This window comes from Aspergillus sclerotioniger (assembly GCF_003184525.1).
Source record: "Aspergillus sclerotioniger CBS 115572 chromosome Unknown BO94scaffold_4, whole genome shotgun sequence".
NCBI lineage: Eukaryota > Fungi > Ascomycota > Eurotiomycetes > Eurotiales > Aspergillaceae > Aspergillus > Aspergillus sclerotioniger.
In genome coordinates this window covers 795,424-814,394 of record NW_020290994.1, presented here as the reverse complement: position 1 = coordinate 814,394, position 18,971 = coordinate 795,424, and the positions used below count along the sequence as shown (strand labels likewise).

Genomic DNA, 18,971 nt, shown 5'->3' with positions numbered 1-18,971 from the left:
ACAACCAGGGCCCATCCTTGGCACCAAAAGAATGCCCTTGCAAGAGGCATAAATCTTTACTACAACTTGCTCATGCGACAGTCCGACTCCCCCCGATAGACAGCCAGCTGGTCGAGAAATCCCTGCCAGCGTGAAGCCGATACAAAAGGCGCCGTACAATATACTTCAGGCTCCAAGCGGTCAAGTAAATTCTCCAGACGAGGAAAAACAGCATTGGCTGCTTGCTCTTCCATGCTCATAATCTCCATCCTTGAAAGCACGCCGTGTTCAACGTACCAACTAGGATCCAGTTGTACAACCCCCGCTTCATACAGGGAAAGCAAGTCGCGGTCCACTCCGGCGTCGAGAGCGGCGTCGTAAACCATGCGGTGACCGATCGCTTCCACAAGGGGCCGACATCGGGGCAGCATGATATTGTTGTATTTCTCGCTCCGGTGGCCATGGGGCATCGATCGAAGCAGGTCAAGATTTTCAGCGAGCAGCCCGGCTTCGTGTCTCGCAAGAAGAGAACCCGAATGTCGAGCAGGAAGAACAGAGCATCTCCCTAGTAAGAGCTCGGTGGCAAATCCTGGGAACAATTTCATTAGAGAAAATGTTGAAGAAAGCTCTGCTGGTTCTGCAGTGCGACTCACGAATGCAGAGAACAAGAATATCGCCTTCCATGATCGATAGAGCACGAACATGACCCTGTTGTGGTTGACTAGTTAGCCGAGGCAGGGATGAAAGAAACAAATCACAGTACATCAAAGTTGGATAATTGGTTGTGCTCAAACAGGCCCTGTGCGCCGCAACGTTCGATAAGCGATGCAAAGCTCTTTTGGCAATGCTGAATGAAGACCGCCTTGGAGATGGTGGCGATCGCTTGTCGCTCACCCGGGCCATTGGCCGAATCGCAGAAGCGGGAGATAATTTCGGTTGTAAAGGGCTCTATCACTGCACTCAGAGCGAGGGTATGCAAAATGGGTAGTTGTTGGGTCCTGAAACTGATAATTGGAACACGGCTGTTCCTTGGCCCTCCAATCGCTCTTCGCAGACTGTATCGGCCAACCAGGTACGCAGCCATTTTCAGAGCGGGCAGCAGCACCAGGCTGGCCGAAACAGCTCCCACGCCGACCCGATGAAGCATGGCCAGAAAATGTTGACGCATTTCGCCTGGTTTAGCCAGGCTGCCCAGCATGGCGTCTGCCGGTAACGACACCTTGTTGAACGAGGTCAAGGCGTGATCGAGTGCATCTCCACCCTTCATGGGTGGCAGAAGCCTGTGGAAAACGCAGTCAGCTCATAGCGTTTGCCACCAGACGTAGACGTACTGACACTGATGTGACCCCCCTGCACATCGTATTCCCATCGTTCAAGGGTACAACAAATGCACGGACTCCGCGATCCTCATTGTCGACAATCAGCTTGGCCATCACAAGGCCAACCCGAGGGACGTTCGCAACTGGCATCGTTGGGGGCATGAACCTGCAGCATGGTCAGCTTTTCTTCCAGGTCCTGTCAATTGGTTCCGAGAGGAAGAACAACTTTGCAGCACCGGGGCGAGGTGTATGAAGGATGAAGCTCCCATCTGGCTGTCGAGTGGCCGTGGTCTCGAGGTTCTTGGCATCTAAACCATGATCCAGTTCGGTCAACATGAAGACGCCTCTGCGAAGAAATCAGACACCAGGATCGGTCGTATGTGATGCGGGCAAGCAATTTACAAGATCTCTAAGCTCAAGAGCTTTTGCATGAGCGGCTCGAGATCGGGTCTTCCATCAACAAAAGGGGAAATGGTTCCCACCACCAGATTGTACTGCATCGCGAGAATGTAATACGTAGTTAAGTCCACGGTCATCAGGAATTCCATATGGCAGGCCCAGAACCTTTCGGAGAGGGTGTGGATATCGGCCATGGAGAGTCCTGTCTGCAATTAGCCCCTGACCGGCATCGGGCTACTAACGCTCACGGTAGTGTTTGGCTATAGCAACAGCTCTCTGGTAGGAACGTTCCAAAGCCTCAAGACGTGAAACGCCATAGATTGGTTGGAAGAGGGGCGACGAAGCCAAAGAAGCTGTGTCCGGAAGGATGCGGTGCATTTTCGCAGAACGAAAGCAAGCAAGAGATGGCAGAACAAGACTAAATGGTAGACTGGTTTTGGCAAGAAGAAGAGCGAGCTGGCTAGTTTTATATGTGAGATGGGTGTCCCAGGCTATCTCGCTAATGCATCTTTGCGCACTATTGACTGCAAAGGCTCTCGAGCCTGGCCGAAAGAGATTGGGAAGCACAACGCTGCTGATAGCATTGGTCCGACATGTCAAGAATGTCATTGACGAATTTTACCGGTGAATGGCATACAATAGAGGCTTCCGCAAACCTCCTGTTCGGACAGATGGAATGGGATGGTTGCCCCTTTGCCTCGGCTTGTGTGACTCTGTCGACAGATTCATGCATGGCCCGTGCAGCTGAATGAACAATGAATGGGGAAGAGATCAGTGGGGCCAAGGTATCTGTTTCCAATAGACTGCAGCTTATGGGATAATACTTCAATACTTGCTGCGACCGTCGCTGGCGGATGCTGCTGGTAGGAAAAGCAACGAAAACGGCCACTCCGGAGCCCCTCCGACCCTATCCGACCCTATCCGGCTCATCATGGTCAACAGGCGCACTCGCTGCAACCGTGAGACGGAGTATCTCATGATCAGACTGGGATGATCTAGATTAGGACAATCTTCATGGGTCACGGAGTCCAGAGTAGATATAAGAAACTATTCACCGTTGACCAACTTTGTTCGCGGTGAACCTGGTGGAGCCGGCATCTGACATGTTTGGTACATAGTACTCCATCCAGTGCAAAACCTATCCCAGCATGGTAGTCCACCAGTGGTCAAACTCGGTGGTTGGCGACCTGGCTTGAAGTTACTCCGTACAAAATCCGGGTCGGAATCTTTGACGGGCTAGCACGTTCTAGTATGGCTGCAATCGTCTTCACTCTCCAGGTTCCTAATCCCGCTCTAGGACCGAGTGATGCTTTCAGTGTAATAATGATATGGACGGTGGATAAAAGAGCTCGTGTTCCACCGGCAGAGAAATTGTAGACCTCTACCGGACTAGCCTGACTGCCTGAGGCTGTGCCGATCGAAGAACCAAGTCTCGAAAAGGAGTAGTGCTGATCTTTTCAGCAACCCCCCGATTAGGTCTGTGGCTGGAAGGGCCAAGAGAGTGAGCAAGTAATATGGAATGACTCGGTCGGTTTCGTTGGAGAAGAGCCGGTAGGAAGGTGATGAAAAGGCGCCGACAGACGAAGAAGATTGGCTTCCTAGGAGGACAGTATAGACTGAAAGCGATTGCTTTAGCAAAGAAAATCGGATTCAAAGTGATCCCGACTATCACAGGAGGCAAATGGGAGGAAGGAGACCAGCTAAGCGGAGAAAACAGGCGATCACATGACGACGTAGGGATACCACTACGTATATACCGGGAGAGAGTCAGAAAAGAAATTTCTCCAGTGGAGTATGTTTATTTCTGACATCCGGATAAAGTCTTTTCTCCCGTCTAACCACGACTAGCTAGAGAGCTTGGCCATGTCCCCTTCCCTCCACTTCTCGGGCCCGACAGCTGAAAAGCTTGGACTTATCGGCATCCCGTTCGGACGGTTTTGTTCCTTGGCTCGTGTGAGAACCAATCCCTGCATGCGCATCGTGTCAAAGACCCCGACGGATATGTCCTTCTTCCGACGGATGAGGGATCCTGTGAGCCAATAGCATTGCAGGACAGTGCACTGGTGGCGACGCAGTGGGTCTCCGGCAGACATCATAGGAATTTGGGCTATCTTACGGAGGAGATAGACCGATGCTTCATCAATGTCCCGTGCATCATACATAAGGTGCGCGGGCCCCAAGCTCGGCCGTTCGGCCTCTCACCAGCTGTTTTCGCGCCCGATCTACCCCGGTCGGTACTCAGAGGTTTGATTGAACATGTCCTCGGAAACCACGGACAACGATCAACAACTCCCCCAAGATGGATCGCCATATGACTCCGAGTCCACCATCGGTCGTGGCCACTTGCAGGATGAGGATCCCAAGGCACTGACTCGGCTCGAAACCGCGCAGTCGGCTCTCAAGCCGCCGTCTGTGCTCTGGAAGGAAATCATCTTCATTGCGGTGGTTTGCATGGCCCAATTTATGACGCAGGCCGGACTATGCATGTCCATCGCCCCCGCCCACATCATCGGCGCCAGCTTCAACACCACCAGCCCGGGCGAGCTGAGTTGGTTCGCCGCCGCCTACAGCTTGACGGTCGGAACCTTCATCCTGGTCGCCGGCCGGCTCGGGGATGTCTACGGCCATCGACTCATGTTCATCATCGGATTCTCGTGGTTCGGACTGTGGTCTCTGCTGGCCGGATTCAGCGTCTGGTCCAACAAGGTCTTCTTCGATTGCTGCCGGGCATTGCAGGGAATCGGTCCCGCCATGTTGCTCCCGAACGCGATTGCGATCCTCGGTCGCGCGTATCCCCCTGGTCTGCGTAAGGAGATGATCTTCAGCTGTTTCGGAGCCACAGCGCCCGGCGGGTTCATCGTTGGAGGTGTATTCTCCTCCCTCTTTGCGCAGCTCGTGTGGTGGCCCTGGGCGTACTGGGTCATGGGCATGGTGTGCTTCGTTTTGGCTGCGCTGGGTATGCTTGTGATACCGTATACGCACCGTCCGAAGTTCAAGGACGACATGACGACTTGGACGCGATTGGACCTTCTCGGTGCTCTAACCGGTATCTCGGGTCTCGTTTTAATCAACTTCGCCTGGAACCAGGCTGCCTTGGTGGGGTGGGCAACCCCTTACACCTACGTCCTTCTCATCATCGGGTTCCTTATCTTCGGCATCTTCGTTTTTGTCGAACGTTCAGCCCCGTGCCCGCTAATCCCGAGATCGGTGCTAACGGGCGATCTGGCTTGGGTCCTCGGGTGCATTGCGGCAGGCTGGTCCAGCTTCGGCATCATCATCTACTATTTCTACCAATTCATGGAGGTCATAAAGGACGACTCGCCACTACTTGCGACTGCCAAATGGTCCGCCGCGGCGCCCTCTGGTGCGGTCGCGGCTCTGATCACAGGTTTCCTGCTGGGGAAATTGCCTCCTAGTGTCATTATGTTCTTCGCCATGTGCTTTTTCACCGCTGGCCAGGCGATCTTCGCGACGGTACCCTTGCATCAGACATATTGGGCGCAGGCGTTCGTCGTCAGTTTGATTACATCATGGGGAATGTACGTTATATCACGCTTTATCATCCCAGCCCGTAGATACTGACTATAGCCAGGGATATGTCCTTCCCATCCGGTACGCTGATCCTGAGCAATTCCATGCACCATCACCACCAAGGCCTTGCGGCATCGTTGGTCACCACCACCGTGAATTACTCCATCTCCCTTGGACTTGGCTTCGCAGGCACTGTGGAGTCGAATGTCAACGATGGCGGGAGAAATCCCCTCAAGGGGTACCGGGGGGCGCTGTATCTGGGCATTGGGCTTGCTGCGTTGGGACTGGTCACGTCCATTTGCTTTATGTCTGTTAGTTGGAGACGACATCGCCTGGGGAAGGAATCTTCGTGAGATGTAATGTTCCCTGGAAATGATAGATTACATACATATATGTCGGGCGGTAAGGGTTGACTGCAATTACCCGTTGGGGAAGAATGCTACCTACCCCGCAACTCCAACTGTCACCTAGAAAAAACCATCATCCATCGTTCACTTCGAAGCCTTCGTCTCAATTGTTCACTTTCTATTCTTGCGATAATCTCATCTAAAGAATGTTGTATCCTGGCTCGTGAACAGTCAAGGGAAAGATAGGATGGCGAAATTCGCACTACTCTACTCGATGACTGGTGTGGGGCACTGGGCATCCTCGGAAGACAGTGAATCCAGTGAGCTAGAGGGCAAGGCTTTTTCAGGTAGAATGAAGTATGTTCATGCCGAATCTCAACAAATGCTGTGACATTACTGATATGCGGCACAGAATATACTTGACGACCAGTCGCCGTAATACTGCCACGCACTCTGCAAAAGTACCTTCGAGACTACGAGCCTGCGATGTCATCGCCCCATCAAATCTGCCTTATTCCATGGTAAGACATAGATGCCTGTCAATGTGACTGACTCATTGGGCCCACGTCAGTGGCTCAAAGACCGGAACAAAAGTCCGCGCTACTCTTGCTGCTGGTGATTCACCGGCTGGAAAGCTGTCGGCCTAGCCGAAAGAACGGGGGCTTGCTTGAATCCAACATACTGACAAGGATATGACGGTTGGTGCTGACAGCTAACAGTGCGCCACATCAGCTCTGCTCGCATCGCTAGTTATGATAGCCCGACAGGGAGGGGTTGTTAATGGCCAATCATGGGCGGAAGCTTCAGTAGGCCAGTTGTAGGCACAGCCCGACAAAGTCGAGCTTCTCTAATTTCTTCTGTCGACATTTATTCCTGCTCTTCCCCCCTTGAATCTACCTGGGTGACCTGGCTACACGTTGTGTTTACGTTGCCAGGATACCCTCACACTGGAGTCATGGGTAGGTTAAATTTGGAACATTGCTTGCACCAATCAGACTGGCTTTTCCCATCATCACATGACAAAGTTAGTGAATTGGCCAATCACTTCAGAGATTTGCCTCCGCGTTCTTTTATTTTCTTTCTACTTTGCTAATACTAGACATGCAGGGCCGCGCGCTCTGCAACTGCTGCAACAACCACCATCACGATGCCGGACCCCGACATCTTAGTCGACCTTTTTAATCACATCGCGTTTCCCCCGAAGCTTCCAGGCCGACGGGACAAGCAGCCCGCGGATGTCGAACATGAGCTGATCACCCGCTTGCGCCATGCGGTTCAAACGCTCCAAGAGTCGGTGGATGATGACATAAAACCTGCGTGGCAGCTCATCCAACGGACACTCCATGTAAGTCGGGAGGTGAACGAGGAGGGGATGGTAGAGAAAGATGATATGTTAGAGGCATTCAAGAATCTGAATTCACAATGTGCTATTATCGTCAACATCGGTGAGCAGAACGCAGCACTCCTCATTCGAAAGGCCGAGTAGGTTACTACAGTTCTTATTCTTTTCTATAACTTTTCCTAATATGCTATCGACAGAGAAAGCGATGAAGTCATATTCGAGGCCTTCGAAACGTCCACCAGTGCGGAGCAAACCCTTGCCGCTCCAGGGGCCCTCCAATGGCAGTTTCCAGGAACGGCAGTCTCTTTGCCTTGCGAAGAGTTCCAAAACCCTGTTCTCCAACAAACCCTCGGTCAATTTTTAGAAGATGCCAGCATCGAAGAACTGGACGAGTTCGCTGCGAAAACGCGCAAAGCGGGAAAAGAACTAGTTGAGAACCGAGATACCGTTGACCCTGCCATCATTACAGATTTTCTGATCACACTACTCGGAGTGAATGGTAGATACATATACCCGCCCCTTCTATGCAAGCGTATCAAAGACGATGTGTGCTGGGATAACGCTGAGCTCCCGTGGCAGCGGAGTCCCTTTTGGTTGGTGCTTCGGGTTTGCATCCAACGCCTACTTTACCTGCGCCTGGGTGACGCCCTAGGCCGCCTGCACTACAAGTTTCTGCTATGCACTGTCCTCGGGCATCTCTTGGAGGAAATTGTTGATCTGAAAGTCTTGGCACCCGAGCAATGGAGTTGGTTGAACACCAAGTTGTGCCGTCGGTTGGCAAAGCTAGAAACAGAGACAGAAGCTTCATCGCCAGCAGTAAAGGCTGCACATAGTCGCCTATCCCGAACGATCGAGCCACTTTGTGAACGATTTATCGGAGCCACGAAGAATGCCATTAACCATGAATGGGAGGCGTTCAGAAGAGGTGTACAGCGAAGAATACCACCTTTGCCACCCTACGCCCGTGACAAAGATCTTATTCTAACCCTACCCAACAGCATCGCATATCTTCAGAACGTCCTGAACTCTCCTCGGAATAATAATGCCAGGAGGCGAGAGGCGGATTCGGCTGCTTTGGAAAGACCATGGGAAAAGACGGCTGGTCAATTTGACAGCCTATCAAAGCAATATTCATCAATTGCGGAAATGGAGATGGCGATCGAGTCGGACAAAAGCAGTGATGGCTGCCTCGGTGTTGCTGACCGGATCGAGGGTTACCTAAAGACCGCAGGGGACGCCCACGATGGAGACCCGGAGCAAATGAGTCTGTTTATCCTGAATGTCTTCGACCTATGGGTACGCATGGACAGAAAGGCCACAGCCGAATTTCCATTACTCGCCGAGTATCATCCCGGGTTCGAGCCAAAGCTACTAGATGTGATACTTCTCTCAAGGCCAAACGACCTCAGGCGTCTACAAATGATACAGACACATCTGCATGACCGCTGCACAAACGCGTCCATGGGAAATATGTCGATCTTTACGGATCCGTCTCCAGGATGCTTTGCAGATCGCTATCTAAAACACTCGGTTGGGAAAGGCCTCGTCAAGTTGCAAGAGCAGATTGAAACCAGATCTTTGGCTGCCAGAGATGCTAAAGAGAAAGAACTCGCGAGAGTCAACCAGGATTTCATGTCACTGACCGAGAAGAAAGACATGACTGATTGTACGCAGCGGAGGAACCCTGACGGCGGGCATGATATCCGAGGATGCAGTCACTGCTATTATATTCGGTGTCGTCGACGCCTACAGATCGGTGTGCATGAAGACTATCTACCTGAAGATCATAGAATGGCCGAAAAACGGGCTATCGTGTTTGAATTGGGAATTCCCGACGCATTTGACGCGTATCGCAATGTGACGTGGATTATCATCAATCGCTTCGGACCTCAGGTGAATTCGGCTGCAGATGAGCCCCAAATGCTGCTCAAGGACAATAGCCGGCTTTGGTCATACAAATTGCACAAGCACAAGCGTTGTCGAGGAACGTTCTCGCTAGCCTCCTGCATAAAGTCTCACTTGGAGACACATTACAAGTGGAAGAGCTTGCCCGCGTCGCCAAAGAATGTTCTGCGTCCACTCGGGATGAAATTCGTGTACTATGACTTTGGACGGCGACGATGGGCCACAGACAAGCCGGACCCGCTCACCTTCGCACATCATTTTGCTCTTTCTTTACCTCCGAAGCTACCGTTGTCGGGCCTGTATTCTTCGCCTAGTTTTGCCCCTGATGGTCCGGGTCCGTCCTCGTACGAGGCCTTTGCGAATATGCGGGATTGTCCTGCCACTGTTACCGTCCACGAGTTTATGGCCAGTCAAGCCCTGATGGCTGGCAGGCACCGTCGCTGGCTATCCATTCTGACGGAACTCGGGTCTTCGAATATCAATCTCAGCTCGCTGGACACCATGGTCTTGCTGCGTCATCTTGCTCTGCAAGCTGGTCCTGGGCTACAGGATGACCCCATGCGCGTTGTACACACTGTCTTCAACGATGCTAATTTCTGTAAACGGCTTGTCACACAAATCGATCAACATGTTTCCATCATTGCGCCCAACTGGCGCGAGACCACCTACATGGAAACCCTGCTTACATTGACGATTCAGGCGTGCAATTTAGGCGGATTCGGAACTGCGGGAGTCAGGTATTTACTGTTGAAGATTCGCCGCGTCACACTCGAATGGATCAATCACTTGCGGCTAGAGGCTCGAAACGCCACGGAGGTCGACGTTGCAGAAAGGGCAGCTCGTTATTGTTTCCTCGCCGCGCTTCTTTGCAGGCGTACCTTTGCTGCAGAACATTATATCAACGCTGCTTTGGATGAGGAAAGTGCGCAGGACTTCTTTGAAGCCACTCTCACTATGCAACAGAGCTTGGTCGTGGATATGAGCAAATTCAGTGATATCACCCGCAGCATGTTGGTACGTGACATAAAAACGTCTGTTCGACTACGCCCGGTGGTGCAGGATGCGCTCAAGAGGCGGCCTGATAGTCTAAGATCAGCCATTGACAAGGTGTGGCCTAGCAGCTCCAAGAGAGAGTATGCCTTCTGGAAGCATCTACCACATCCCCACGAATATTGGGTGACATCATCCGTTACGAGCGATTCTTCCCAGACATTGCCGCAGACTTTCCATTTTCACCTCATGGAGGGTCACCTTCTGGTTGAGGGTACGCCTTTAGGGAAGCTTCCCGCCGACCTTCGTGACTCGGAGAAGTTGAAGGAGTTGTTTGGAAATCAAAGACTGATTGCCTTTCCTTCCAATCAACCTGGCATGAGTTACGCATTAACACTGGAGAAAGAGGATCATAAGATCCATTTGGGATATCGAGGCAATGATCTGGTTATTCGAGCCTGCAAGGGCGAAAAGGTCTTGGAACATGTCCCGCGGTCAGTGTTTGTTGATGGCCAAAGTTTTGACCTCCCCGTTCCTTTGGTCCAGGACTGTGTGCACTGGCTGGATCTGAGAACCGGGATTCTTGAGGCTAGACGAACACCAGGCATCTGGAAAGAAAGGATTGGGAACTGGAAGATCCACGTTCGAACTCGAAAAGCGCAGCGCAAGAATTCCTTCCTGGTGGATCCTCATTCTCGGCTAGCCGCCTCAATTACGAAGATCTTCGAGCATTTTGAGCGACCATCGATGCTGACGATATATCAACCACCCGTCCAAACTCTTTCGGTTGAGCTGAAGCGAATGAACCTCAGCTTTCATGTGAACATGCAGAAGCAGCTCCTTCAATGTAAGCAGTTGGCCGCAGAGATAGACCCAAATCAGGATGCTGGCACCTGGTATGGGCTGGTGAGCATGCTGGTGCTTCGAAATGTCCACAATCGCTCCCAGCGTAGTATCATTACCACAATGGGAAGGATTCAGTATCGGCGGCACGGTACCCATGTCCTCGTGTATAAAGAAAACGACGGTGACTATGGAAGGTATCGGATTGACGATGTTCTGGGTCGGCTCCAGGGTCCTGCAGAACCCTTCCAGCTGTACACAAAGGCCCAACTACATGCTTTCACCTCTTTCATACTCCCCGATCCACTGACCGGCCGAAGCGGAACAGAGGAGGCCCTATCTTGTCTGGTGTCGGCTTATTCCCAACCATGGACGCCTCTGAATGAAAACATCGTGGGGCTGCTCCAGTCGATTTCGCGTCTTACGCCATCACGACAGTATTATCCAAAGCAAGCCAAACGCCAGCAGGTTGTAAAGTGGGATCAAAGCCTCACTACACACATACAACACGAGGGATACCGACCCGTGATCGAATTGATCCTCAGCAGGTCTCACCGGCTTTCGCTTTTCCAGCTCGAGGGGGCGCCCTCTTCTCTGGACACGGTAACCAATGAGGCATATCTAAGTGAAAGAGCCCGCTGGCGGCGATCCATCTACGAACGGACTGATACTTCGTGCCAGGTCCAGGCTAAATGCTCCGACGTGACCTACCTCTCACGCGTGTCATATGGGCCGTCCAAGCGAGCTACCAAGGTTCGCGAAATCGCTACCTTGCTCCGAGAGCTTCCATCCGAAATCCACACTACAGATGACCTTGCGGGCCTTCTGAAGCAGTGGCCATACATCGGTGGTTATCTTGGCAAGTTCACTCCGTCTGCCTTGCATGAGACTTTATCCGTTGATCTTGCAGTACATTGGGGTAGCTTGGTCCGCCTCTGTAAGGAGGGTAAGACGCAGGATGCTTACTACCTCATGTTCTATCTGGGCCTGATGGCATACGGTGAGAATGTGGATATGAGGGTGATCAGGGTTCTGGCAGCCTTCTTTATCCTGGATGATCTGAAGAAAATATCGTTGCCCCAATTCCCTTCTTTCGAGAATTTCCAGGAAGAAAAGGCTCCTGAGCTTGGCTCGATATTGGAAAAGGTAAAATCTTTCAAGATTGAGTATGAGCATCCCACGCAACGAATGAGAAAAGGAAAGAAGGCCAAAGCGAGCGCTGAGAGCCTTGAAATTGAAATGGCGAGGATAAGACACGACGTGGAATTCGAGTTCGCGAGCGTGCAATTTGCTACATTTCTGACTCAACAATGGCCTTGTGCTGAGCCTGCAGTAAAGGGGTTCTCATCGGACTTCCTGGATGTCGAGGGTGCTGTTAACGATATCAGGCCCGACTGGTTGCGACAGTACAAAAATAGGCGACTTACGGACCACCTCAGTGATGTGCAGGAAGTTCTGGATGCCCATAGCGCAACGATGAACAGACTCAGGAGTCTTCCAGACCGCCGCGCGCCTAAAACCCCTTGGACTCGGTCTAAAACATCCCCAAATCCCACGGCCCGATCAGCACAAGAGCTCTTCTCCAAGCCGGGGCCACAACTGGGACCAAACCCGAACTTTATCTTGGAGCAGAGGGTGACTTCACCAGGTTTAGCTGCACACCGGGCGAAGGAGCCTTATCGGTTTTCAGCAGGGAGGCAGGAGAGCTTCATGCCGGGGATCACCGAAATTGAGCGCATAGTGCATGGCCTCATCAAATCGGACTGCTCGGTCACATCGAGGTACGGTAGAGACCTGCAGCTGAGTATTGATGCGCTGAAAGAGAAATGCCGGCAACCGGAGCAGACTCACACAGAAAGGCTCACCTTTTCCGAGGGGATGACCAAATTCGATGGCCAGATCAAGAGCGCTCGCATTGTTGTGGACGGATATTACCAACAGATCTGTAACACGCTTTCAGCTGGCGACCGGAGATATCGCTGGTTGCGACAGGGAGGCCTTTGGCCATGTATTACCCCAGTAACCATCCTGCAGCAGCTTCGAACCACTGGGGCTGTCACATTTGGGCCGAACATGAAGGAGGCCCTTGTCTCCTATGCGCTTGCCGTGGTCCGGCTACAACGGCTGGTTCGCATGAAGGAGCTCCACGCCAAAGGCGATCAAAGCAGACTGGACCAGGAACAGCTCCATCCTTTCCATGCTATGTGGGATTATATGGCATACCCCGACTGGATCTTACTGGAAATCGATGCTGATATTCAGATTCGCCAGGAGCAAGTGACTGTGGCACTGGAGATGGTCTCCCCTAGCTCCGGCTCGAATTCCGTTCTACAAATGAACATGGGGCAAGGCAAAACCTCGGTCATTATGCCCATGGTCGCATCTGCACTGGCTCATGGCGACGTTCTGGTCCGGTTGTTGGTGCCGAAGGCCCTCACGACTCAGACGGCGCAGGTTCTACGAGCCCGCCTGGGGGGCCTCGTGGGCAGGGAGCTTATCCACATCCCTTTCTCCCGGCGGACCCCGACAACCCCCCAGTTGATCGGGGAATACCGCTCGTTGCATGAAGAGACGCTGCAGAGATCCGGGATTGTCTTGGGAGTTCCTGAACACGCGCTGTCTTTCAAGTTGAGTGGGCTGCAGCGAGTTTCCGACATGAAGATCCCTGAGGCGGTGGAGATGATCGCGATCCAAGATTGGATTGACCTCGTTGGCCGCGATGTTCTCGATGAGTGTGACTTTACGCTGTCTCCTAAGACACAACTCATCTATCCAAGTGGCTCGCAGCTCGTCGTGGATGGACATCCCGATCGTTGGGAAGTCATCATGTCGGTGCTGGGGCTGGTGGCCCAGCATCTTCACGATCTCGCCCGAGAGCTTCCGCAAAGCATCGACGTGGTCGAACGGGCGCTCGGCGCATTTCCGCTCGCGTATCTGCTACGACAAGATGTGGAAGAGATCCTCTGCAAGCGGGTGGTGGACGACGTCTGCTCTGGCCGAGGGTCCGTTCTTCCCATTGAAGGATATGCTGATAGCGAGCTCCAAACACTCCGGCAGTTCATCTCCCAGGAGACCGTGCATGCCGGGGACATTGAACACATCGATGCCATGTTCCATGACGTGCCTCGGGCCCATAAAAGAGCCTACCTCCTACGGGGATTACTGGTGCATCGGATTCTCCTGCTGTGCCTCAAGAAACGGTGGAATGTGCAGTACGGGCTCCATCCGAACCGCGACCCCGTGGCGGTTCCTTTCCATGCGAAGGGCGTTCCATCAGACCACGCAGAATGGGGCCACCCCGATGTGGCGATTCTGTTCACCTGTCTGGCCTTCTACCACGAGGGATTGAACCAAGCGCAAACCCGTCAATGCCTAAAGGCCGTCCTCAAATCAGATGATCCGGCGACAGAGTACGACCGATGGACACACGCCTCAGCAACGCTTCCGGAAGGCCTCCGGCACTGGAATCTCATCAATGTGGATGATCAAGGCCAGGTTGCGGAGATCTGGCGTCACTTACGCTTCTCAACCAATGTCGTTAATTACTTCCTGAAGAACTTCGTCTTCCCGGTCCACGCCAAACAATTTGCCGTCAAATTGCAGACATCTGGATGGGACGTCCCTTTCTTTAGGACTTCTTCTGTGGTTTGCCAGAGCCCAAGATCTAGTCGCGCCGGACTCACGACTGGATTCAGCGGGACAAATGACAACCGCAGACTGCTGCCTCTGACCATTGAGCAGCATGACCTGCCGGACTTGTTGCACACCAATGCTGAAGTCCTCACGTACCTGCTTCAGAACCGAAATCGGGGATACAGACCCGCCGTCATCAATGATAGGCGCCTATCTGAAGCAGAACTCCTGGACAATTTAACAAAGAGCGGAATCCGTGTTCTCATTGATGCGGGCGCTTTTATCCTCGAGATGGACAATCGGACCCTCGTGAAGACGTGGCTGGAGAAGGATTCTCGAGCCCAGGCAGCCGTATACTTCGGGGGTGATAATAAAGCCTGGGTCCAGTACCAAACTGGGCGAAGCTTGCCACTTATTGCCACTCCCTTTGCTGATAACCTCAAAGATTGTCTTATCTACCTCGATGAGGCCCATACAAGAGGGACCGACCTGAAACTTCCCGCCGACGCGAAGGGGGCCCTAACATTGGGGCTGAACCAGACCAAGGATCATACTGTTCAGGGTAAGATACTCTCCCTGTGTTTTTCTCTTGCTTAATTTAACTATGGAGTTAGCGGCCATGAGACTCCGTCAGCTGGGGACAACCCAATCAGTCATTTTCATCGCACCGCCCGAGGTACATCGGAGTATCCTAGATGTCTGCCAGAAAAGGCAGACTGATAGAGTGGATTCTTCAGATGTTGTCCAATGGCTCCTCCACCAGACATGTGTGAGCAATAGAGAGTTAGAATCACTCTTTCACGCCCAAGGCGTTGACTTTTGTCGTCGCACCCAAGCGGCAACAGACCATCCCGACTTTCTGCACGACCAGCACGACCAGGTTAGCTATATGGACTCTCTCAAGCAGCCTGAGCAGCGAACCCTGGAACAGCTGTACAGACCCCGGGTTGTAGATATCGCCGGCGGAGAGTCTATACCGGATGCAGACGCAGACTCGATACTACTCAGAGGAAAGGTTTCCAGATTTATGGAGGAACTCCAGCATAGGCGCGGGCGGTCGAATGTCATTCAGAAATCGATTACCAGTTCGGCGTCGGAAGAGGTTGAACAAGAGCGAGAGGTTGCCTACGAGATCGAAGAAGAGAGGGAAGTCCAGCGTCCTGGTCGACTACGGGCCTATCGGTTTCCTGGATTGCATCCGACCTTATCCAAATTCGCAGAGACCGGTCTTTTGGAGGGCTCGGGGACCCTTCTAGCGGCAGATGTACTTGATGCAACCAAGATCACGCGTGAACACGGGATTAAAACGATGGATCTCCTACCTCATTTGCACGTGTCCATCGAGTTTACCCGGACGGTTAAGCTAAAGCATGGGCAGGGAGGAGATGAATTTATGGCAAGTACATCCCCAGCCTGGTCATACTCTTCGTAGTCCCGCTGACGATTCAAAAGCGCCCTGTGAATTGGATCCTTTGCAACACTGAAGTCGAGAATGCAATTGTCGTTATCCCGGAAGAAGCCGAATTCTTGATTCCCATCCTGCGCACTGCTGCCGCGCCATCAACGCACCTTCTCACATACGCAGCCCCGGTGACAAAGCGGATGCTGAACTTCGATCGTCTTGATTATTGTACGATCCCTCCCCTGCCGACACCGCACCGACTGCCTTCCTGGCTTTCCTTCGAGCTCGGCATCTTCGCCGGCCGACTCTATTTTGGGTACGAGAAGTACAATTATATCCTGAAACGACTGCAGGTGGAACCCGAGTCAATGAGTGCCAGCAACCCTCTGTTGGGAGGATCAGCCAACCAGATCAGCTTCTTACAGCAATGGTTGGCATTCCGTCGTCAGGGCCAAGACATCTCCCATACACCAATGGGTTATGTGTGCCAAAGAAGGACGCTCCGGATCGACCATCCATTCTTCTTGGAGGCCAAAGCACACAAGTCTATCAAGCATATGCTGCGGCCCTTGGGACAGACTTTCACAAGCACCGAGGAGGAGTACTACGACAGTGAAGAGGAGGAATGGTATGAAACCAAAGAGGATCACATTTCTCGCCAGGAGTGGGAGAAAAACCATGCCCACGAGGTCAAATACGATAGCACTGAGGAAGACAGTGGGGAAGAAGACAGTAGTGGGGAGGATGAAAGTCAAGACAGCGAGGACAGTGATGAGGACCAATACTATGTCAGCGGAGAGGAAGAATAATGTTGCTAATTAGCTGGGATGGATAGGATGCATATGTTGGGTTTTTGAAAGTGAAATTTATTGAAGTTCTTCTCTTCCGACTGGTCTAACCGGGTTTGGAATAGCTCCGAGAAGTGTCCGGTTGCACTTGCCTCTTCCATCGTCTTCCTTGTGATTTCCATCCTCTCCCTCTTCTCCCCCCTCTTCTTTCTCCTCTTCTCCCAACACAAATGCTTCGTCGCAACGGAAAGCCGACCTCCTGCGAGCCATGTCGGCTCTCAAAAGTTCGGTGTGACCATGTCACTCCGATCTGCCGGCGTTGTCAATCTCGAGGCAATGCCACCCAGTGCTTTTACCATCCAGCCCCCTTGACACGGGTCAAGGACCGAGCGATTGGACGCACGAGAGCATCTCAAAGACGAGGGGTTCGTCGCCAGTCTTCGTTGGAAGTAAACAGCGCAGGTCTGACGCCAGATCAAGCTCCCCTTACAGCCTCATCGCCCCAGAAGGGCTCAAAAGCCAAGGATGCACACGACTCGGAATTCTTGGGCTCGACGAGCTACCTGTCCGTCTTCAAAGACACGCCGCGAGGAATCACACGAAAGGCAAGCCGGTCTCTTTATGCCGAGTCTGAGTACTGGCGCACTGAGCACGCCTATGCTTCCTCACGGCTGATCCGTCTGGCTTCCGCTATTGTTTTTCATCGTGAACAGATAGAGTGGTATCATTCGGTCAGCCGGTTCACCATCGTTCCAGCGCCAATAGTTATAGACTCGCTGGGCCGAGTTCAAGAGGATATCGAACGTAATCCGTGGGATGTCACGGGCAACTGGAAGGGCCTATATGAGAAGATTACATCTGCAACGGGCCGGCCCCTTGAAATCTCTAGTGACACATCAGCAGGCGAGTTCTATGCGCAATTCACTGGACAGAACCTCCGTTGGGAGTTTATTGCTCTAATGTTTGCCTCGTCAGGTATCAGTGTCATGGTTCGATATCCAGGTCATCATATACTGGAGCTGGCAAATGAGAACATGACCGTTGAGACTTTCATGAAAGAAATGGTTCTGGCAGGGAATACATGCATCGAGATCAGTAAAAAGTATGCAATCGTGAGTGATTTGATGCTGAGGGCGCGATATATGCATGCCCATTTGACAATGGAGGTATTGGGAGATACCAGTAGCCGCCTCCCTGCTGCATACGTTGATGAGCTACTGATAAACTATAGGCGAGCGATTGTACAGTCTCTTTGGAGACCTGATCTCTAACATTTATACCATTGGTCTCCATCATTAACCTTCACGTGACGTGCCCTTCTTTCTGGCGGAGACCAGGAAGAGAATGTTGGCTGTCGTCCATCGAACGGACAAGAAGATCGCAACCCTAATGGCACGTCCTCCTCGCCTGCCGCACCAATATTGCGATGCAGATCCACCACTTGATATTTCGGATGAGGATCTGTTTCTCGACAGCCCAGCAATCAATTCCGTACTAGCATCTCTCGATGGCCAAGGCTGGCATCGTGAGGCCAGACTTATGCCCGCAACTGTCACGCGTATGCGCCATTTTCTTTCTATTCTTCGCGAACAGGTTCTCGAACTATCACTGGGAAGCAAATTTGCCAGTGATTATGGCGACCGTCTTCTGTACCGCGCCTGATTCGTACCTCTAAGTCAACGGCTCATCAATTGTCAGGCAAACATGCCACCTCTATCAGGGGGTGTGGAATCAAATCCCATTCCGCTTCCACTACGATCCCACCTGCTGGACCAGTTGCGACGTGATGGAATCTCTTGCGCGGATCCTGATCCGCTTCGACTACCAATTCAGAGTCCTGCATCTCCAACGCATCCGATGTAAAGAAAACAATGCTGCAATCGGGGACCTGATGGATACCTCGCTTCAGGTTCTATCCATGATCATGGATCTGGCCAGGAACTACCAGCCGTATGAAGTCCAAAGACCGTTTCCGTGCATCGTACGTCACACACTCCAACTGCTCTCAGATCCCACTGATCAAAACCAGTACCTAAGCTACGGTATCCCCGCCGCCGGGATTCTAGTCACAGAGCTCTACACCTACGCTCGAGCCAATCGTCCCCTGCCAGCCTCGACGCCGCGCTCAGAGGTTATTCGCTTGCTGAGCGTGTTGATCGAATGGGTGCGGAGCACGGAGATGCTGCCCTTGACGACCGCAGTCGAGGCTAGCGAGTTGACCAAGGTAATAAGTCAACTTCTCGATGATACACTGAACCATCAACATGGAATCTCAGTTGAGCATGCAGCGGAGAACGTCGCTGCTCCAGTGATTCGAGATCCAGGGGACTCTTTACCGCAAGGATTCGGAGATGGATTCCATCTTCCCTCTGAAACACTTGGTGTGGGACTAGCTGGTGAGGAGTTTCTTAGCTGGTTGAACGAGTTGGATCTGGATATGGTTTCCGGGGAAAGGTTTATATAATGAAGCCATCGGTCTGTTGACATTAGGTA

At 52.3% G+C, this 18,971-nt stretch overlaps 4 protein-coding genes across 4 annotated transcripts; 3 read left to right on the top strand and 1 right to left on the bottom strand.

The window, feature by feature from the left end:
• Positions 1-59: 59 nt before the first annotated feature.
• On the bottom strand, positions 60-2,075 carry BO94DRAFT_553543 (putative acyl-CoA oxidase; the record flags this gene model as incomplete). The annotated part of the gene is made up of 7 exons (XM_025613663.1): positions 60-568; positions 633-687; positions 743-1,259; positions 1,315-1,464; positions 1,525-1,644; positions 1,701-1,899; positions 1,946-2,075. The coding sequence occupies 7 exons, from the start codon at positions 2,073-2,075 to the stop codon at positions 60-62; spliced, it is 1,680 nt and encodes a 559-aa protein (XP_025471404.1).
• Positions 2,076-3,867: 1,792 nt separating this feature from the next.
• Positions 3,868-16,540, top strand: BO94DRAFT_621106 (uncharacterized protein). The gene is made up of 6 exons (XM_025616974.1): positions 3,868-5,236; positions 5,290-5,577; positions 6,683-7,057; positions 7,115-14,850; positions 14,903-15,684; positions 15,741-16,540. The coding sequence occupies exons 1-6, from the start codon at positions 3,954-3,956 to the stop codon at positions 16,497-16,499; spliced, it is 11,223 nt and encodes a 3,740-aa protein (XP_025471403.1). The 5' UTR covers positions 3,868-3,953; the 3' UTR covers positions 16,500-16,540.
• A 134-nt stretch (positions 16,541-16,674) lies between these two features.
• On the top strand, positions 16,675-18,007 carry BO94DRAFT_280426 (Zn(II)2Cys6 transcription factor domain-containing protein). The gene has a single exon (XM_025606621.1). The coding sequence runs from the start codon at positions 16,709-16,711 to the stop codon at positions 17,747-17,749; it is 1,041 nt and encodes a 346-aa protein (XP_025471402.1). The 5' UTR covers positions 16,675-16,708; the 3' UTR covers positions 17,750-18,007.
• On the top strand, positions 17,823-18,942 carry BO94DRAFT_582029 (fungal specific transcription factor domain-containing protein; the record flags this gene model as incomplete). Its single annotated transcript, XM_025615449.1, has 3 exons — positions 17,823-18,127; positions 18,177-18,459; positions 18,508-18,942. 3 exons carry the CDS (start codon positions 17,823-17,825, stop codon positions 18,940-18,942), a joined length of 1,023 nt encoding a protein of 340 aa, XP_025471401.1.
• Between the last annotated feature and the right edge of the window lie 29 nt (positions 18,943-18,971).

Bases quoted from the DNA above. Each gene is read 5' to 3' on its own strand.
- BO94DRAFT_621106 (XM_025616974.1), top strand. From the start codon at position 3,954: ATGTCCTCGGAAACCACGGACAACGATCAACAACTCCCCCAAGATGGA. The intron at 7,058-7,114 runs GTAGGTTACTAC...TGCTATCGACAG, and splicing joins CTCCTCATTCGAAAGGCCGA to AGAAAGCGATGAAGTCATAT. The intron at 14,851-14,902 runs GTAAGATACTCT...CTATGGAGTTAG, and splicing joins CAAGGATCATACTGTTCAGG to CGGCCATGAGACTCCGTCAG.
- BO94DRAFT_280426 (XM_025606621.1), top strand. From the start codon at position 16,709: ATGCTTCGTCGCAACGGAAAGCCGACCTCCTGCGAGCCATGTCGGCTC.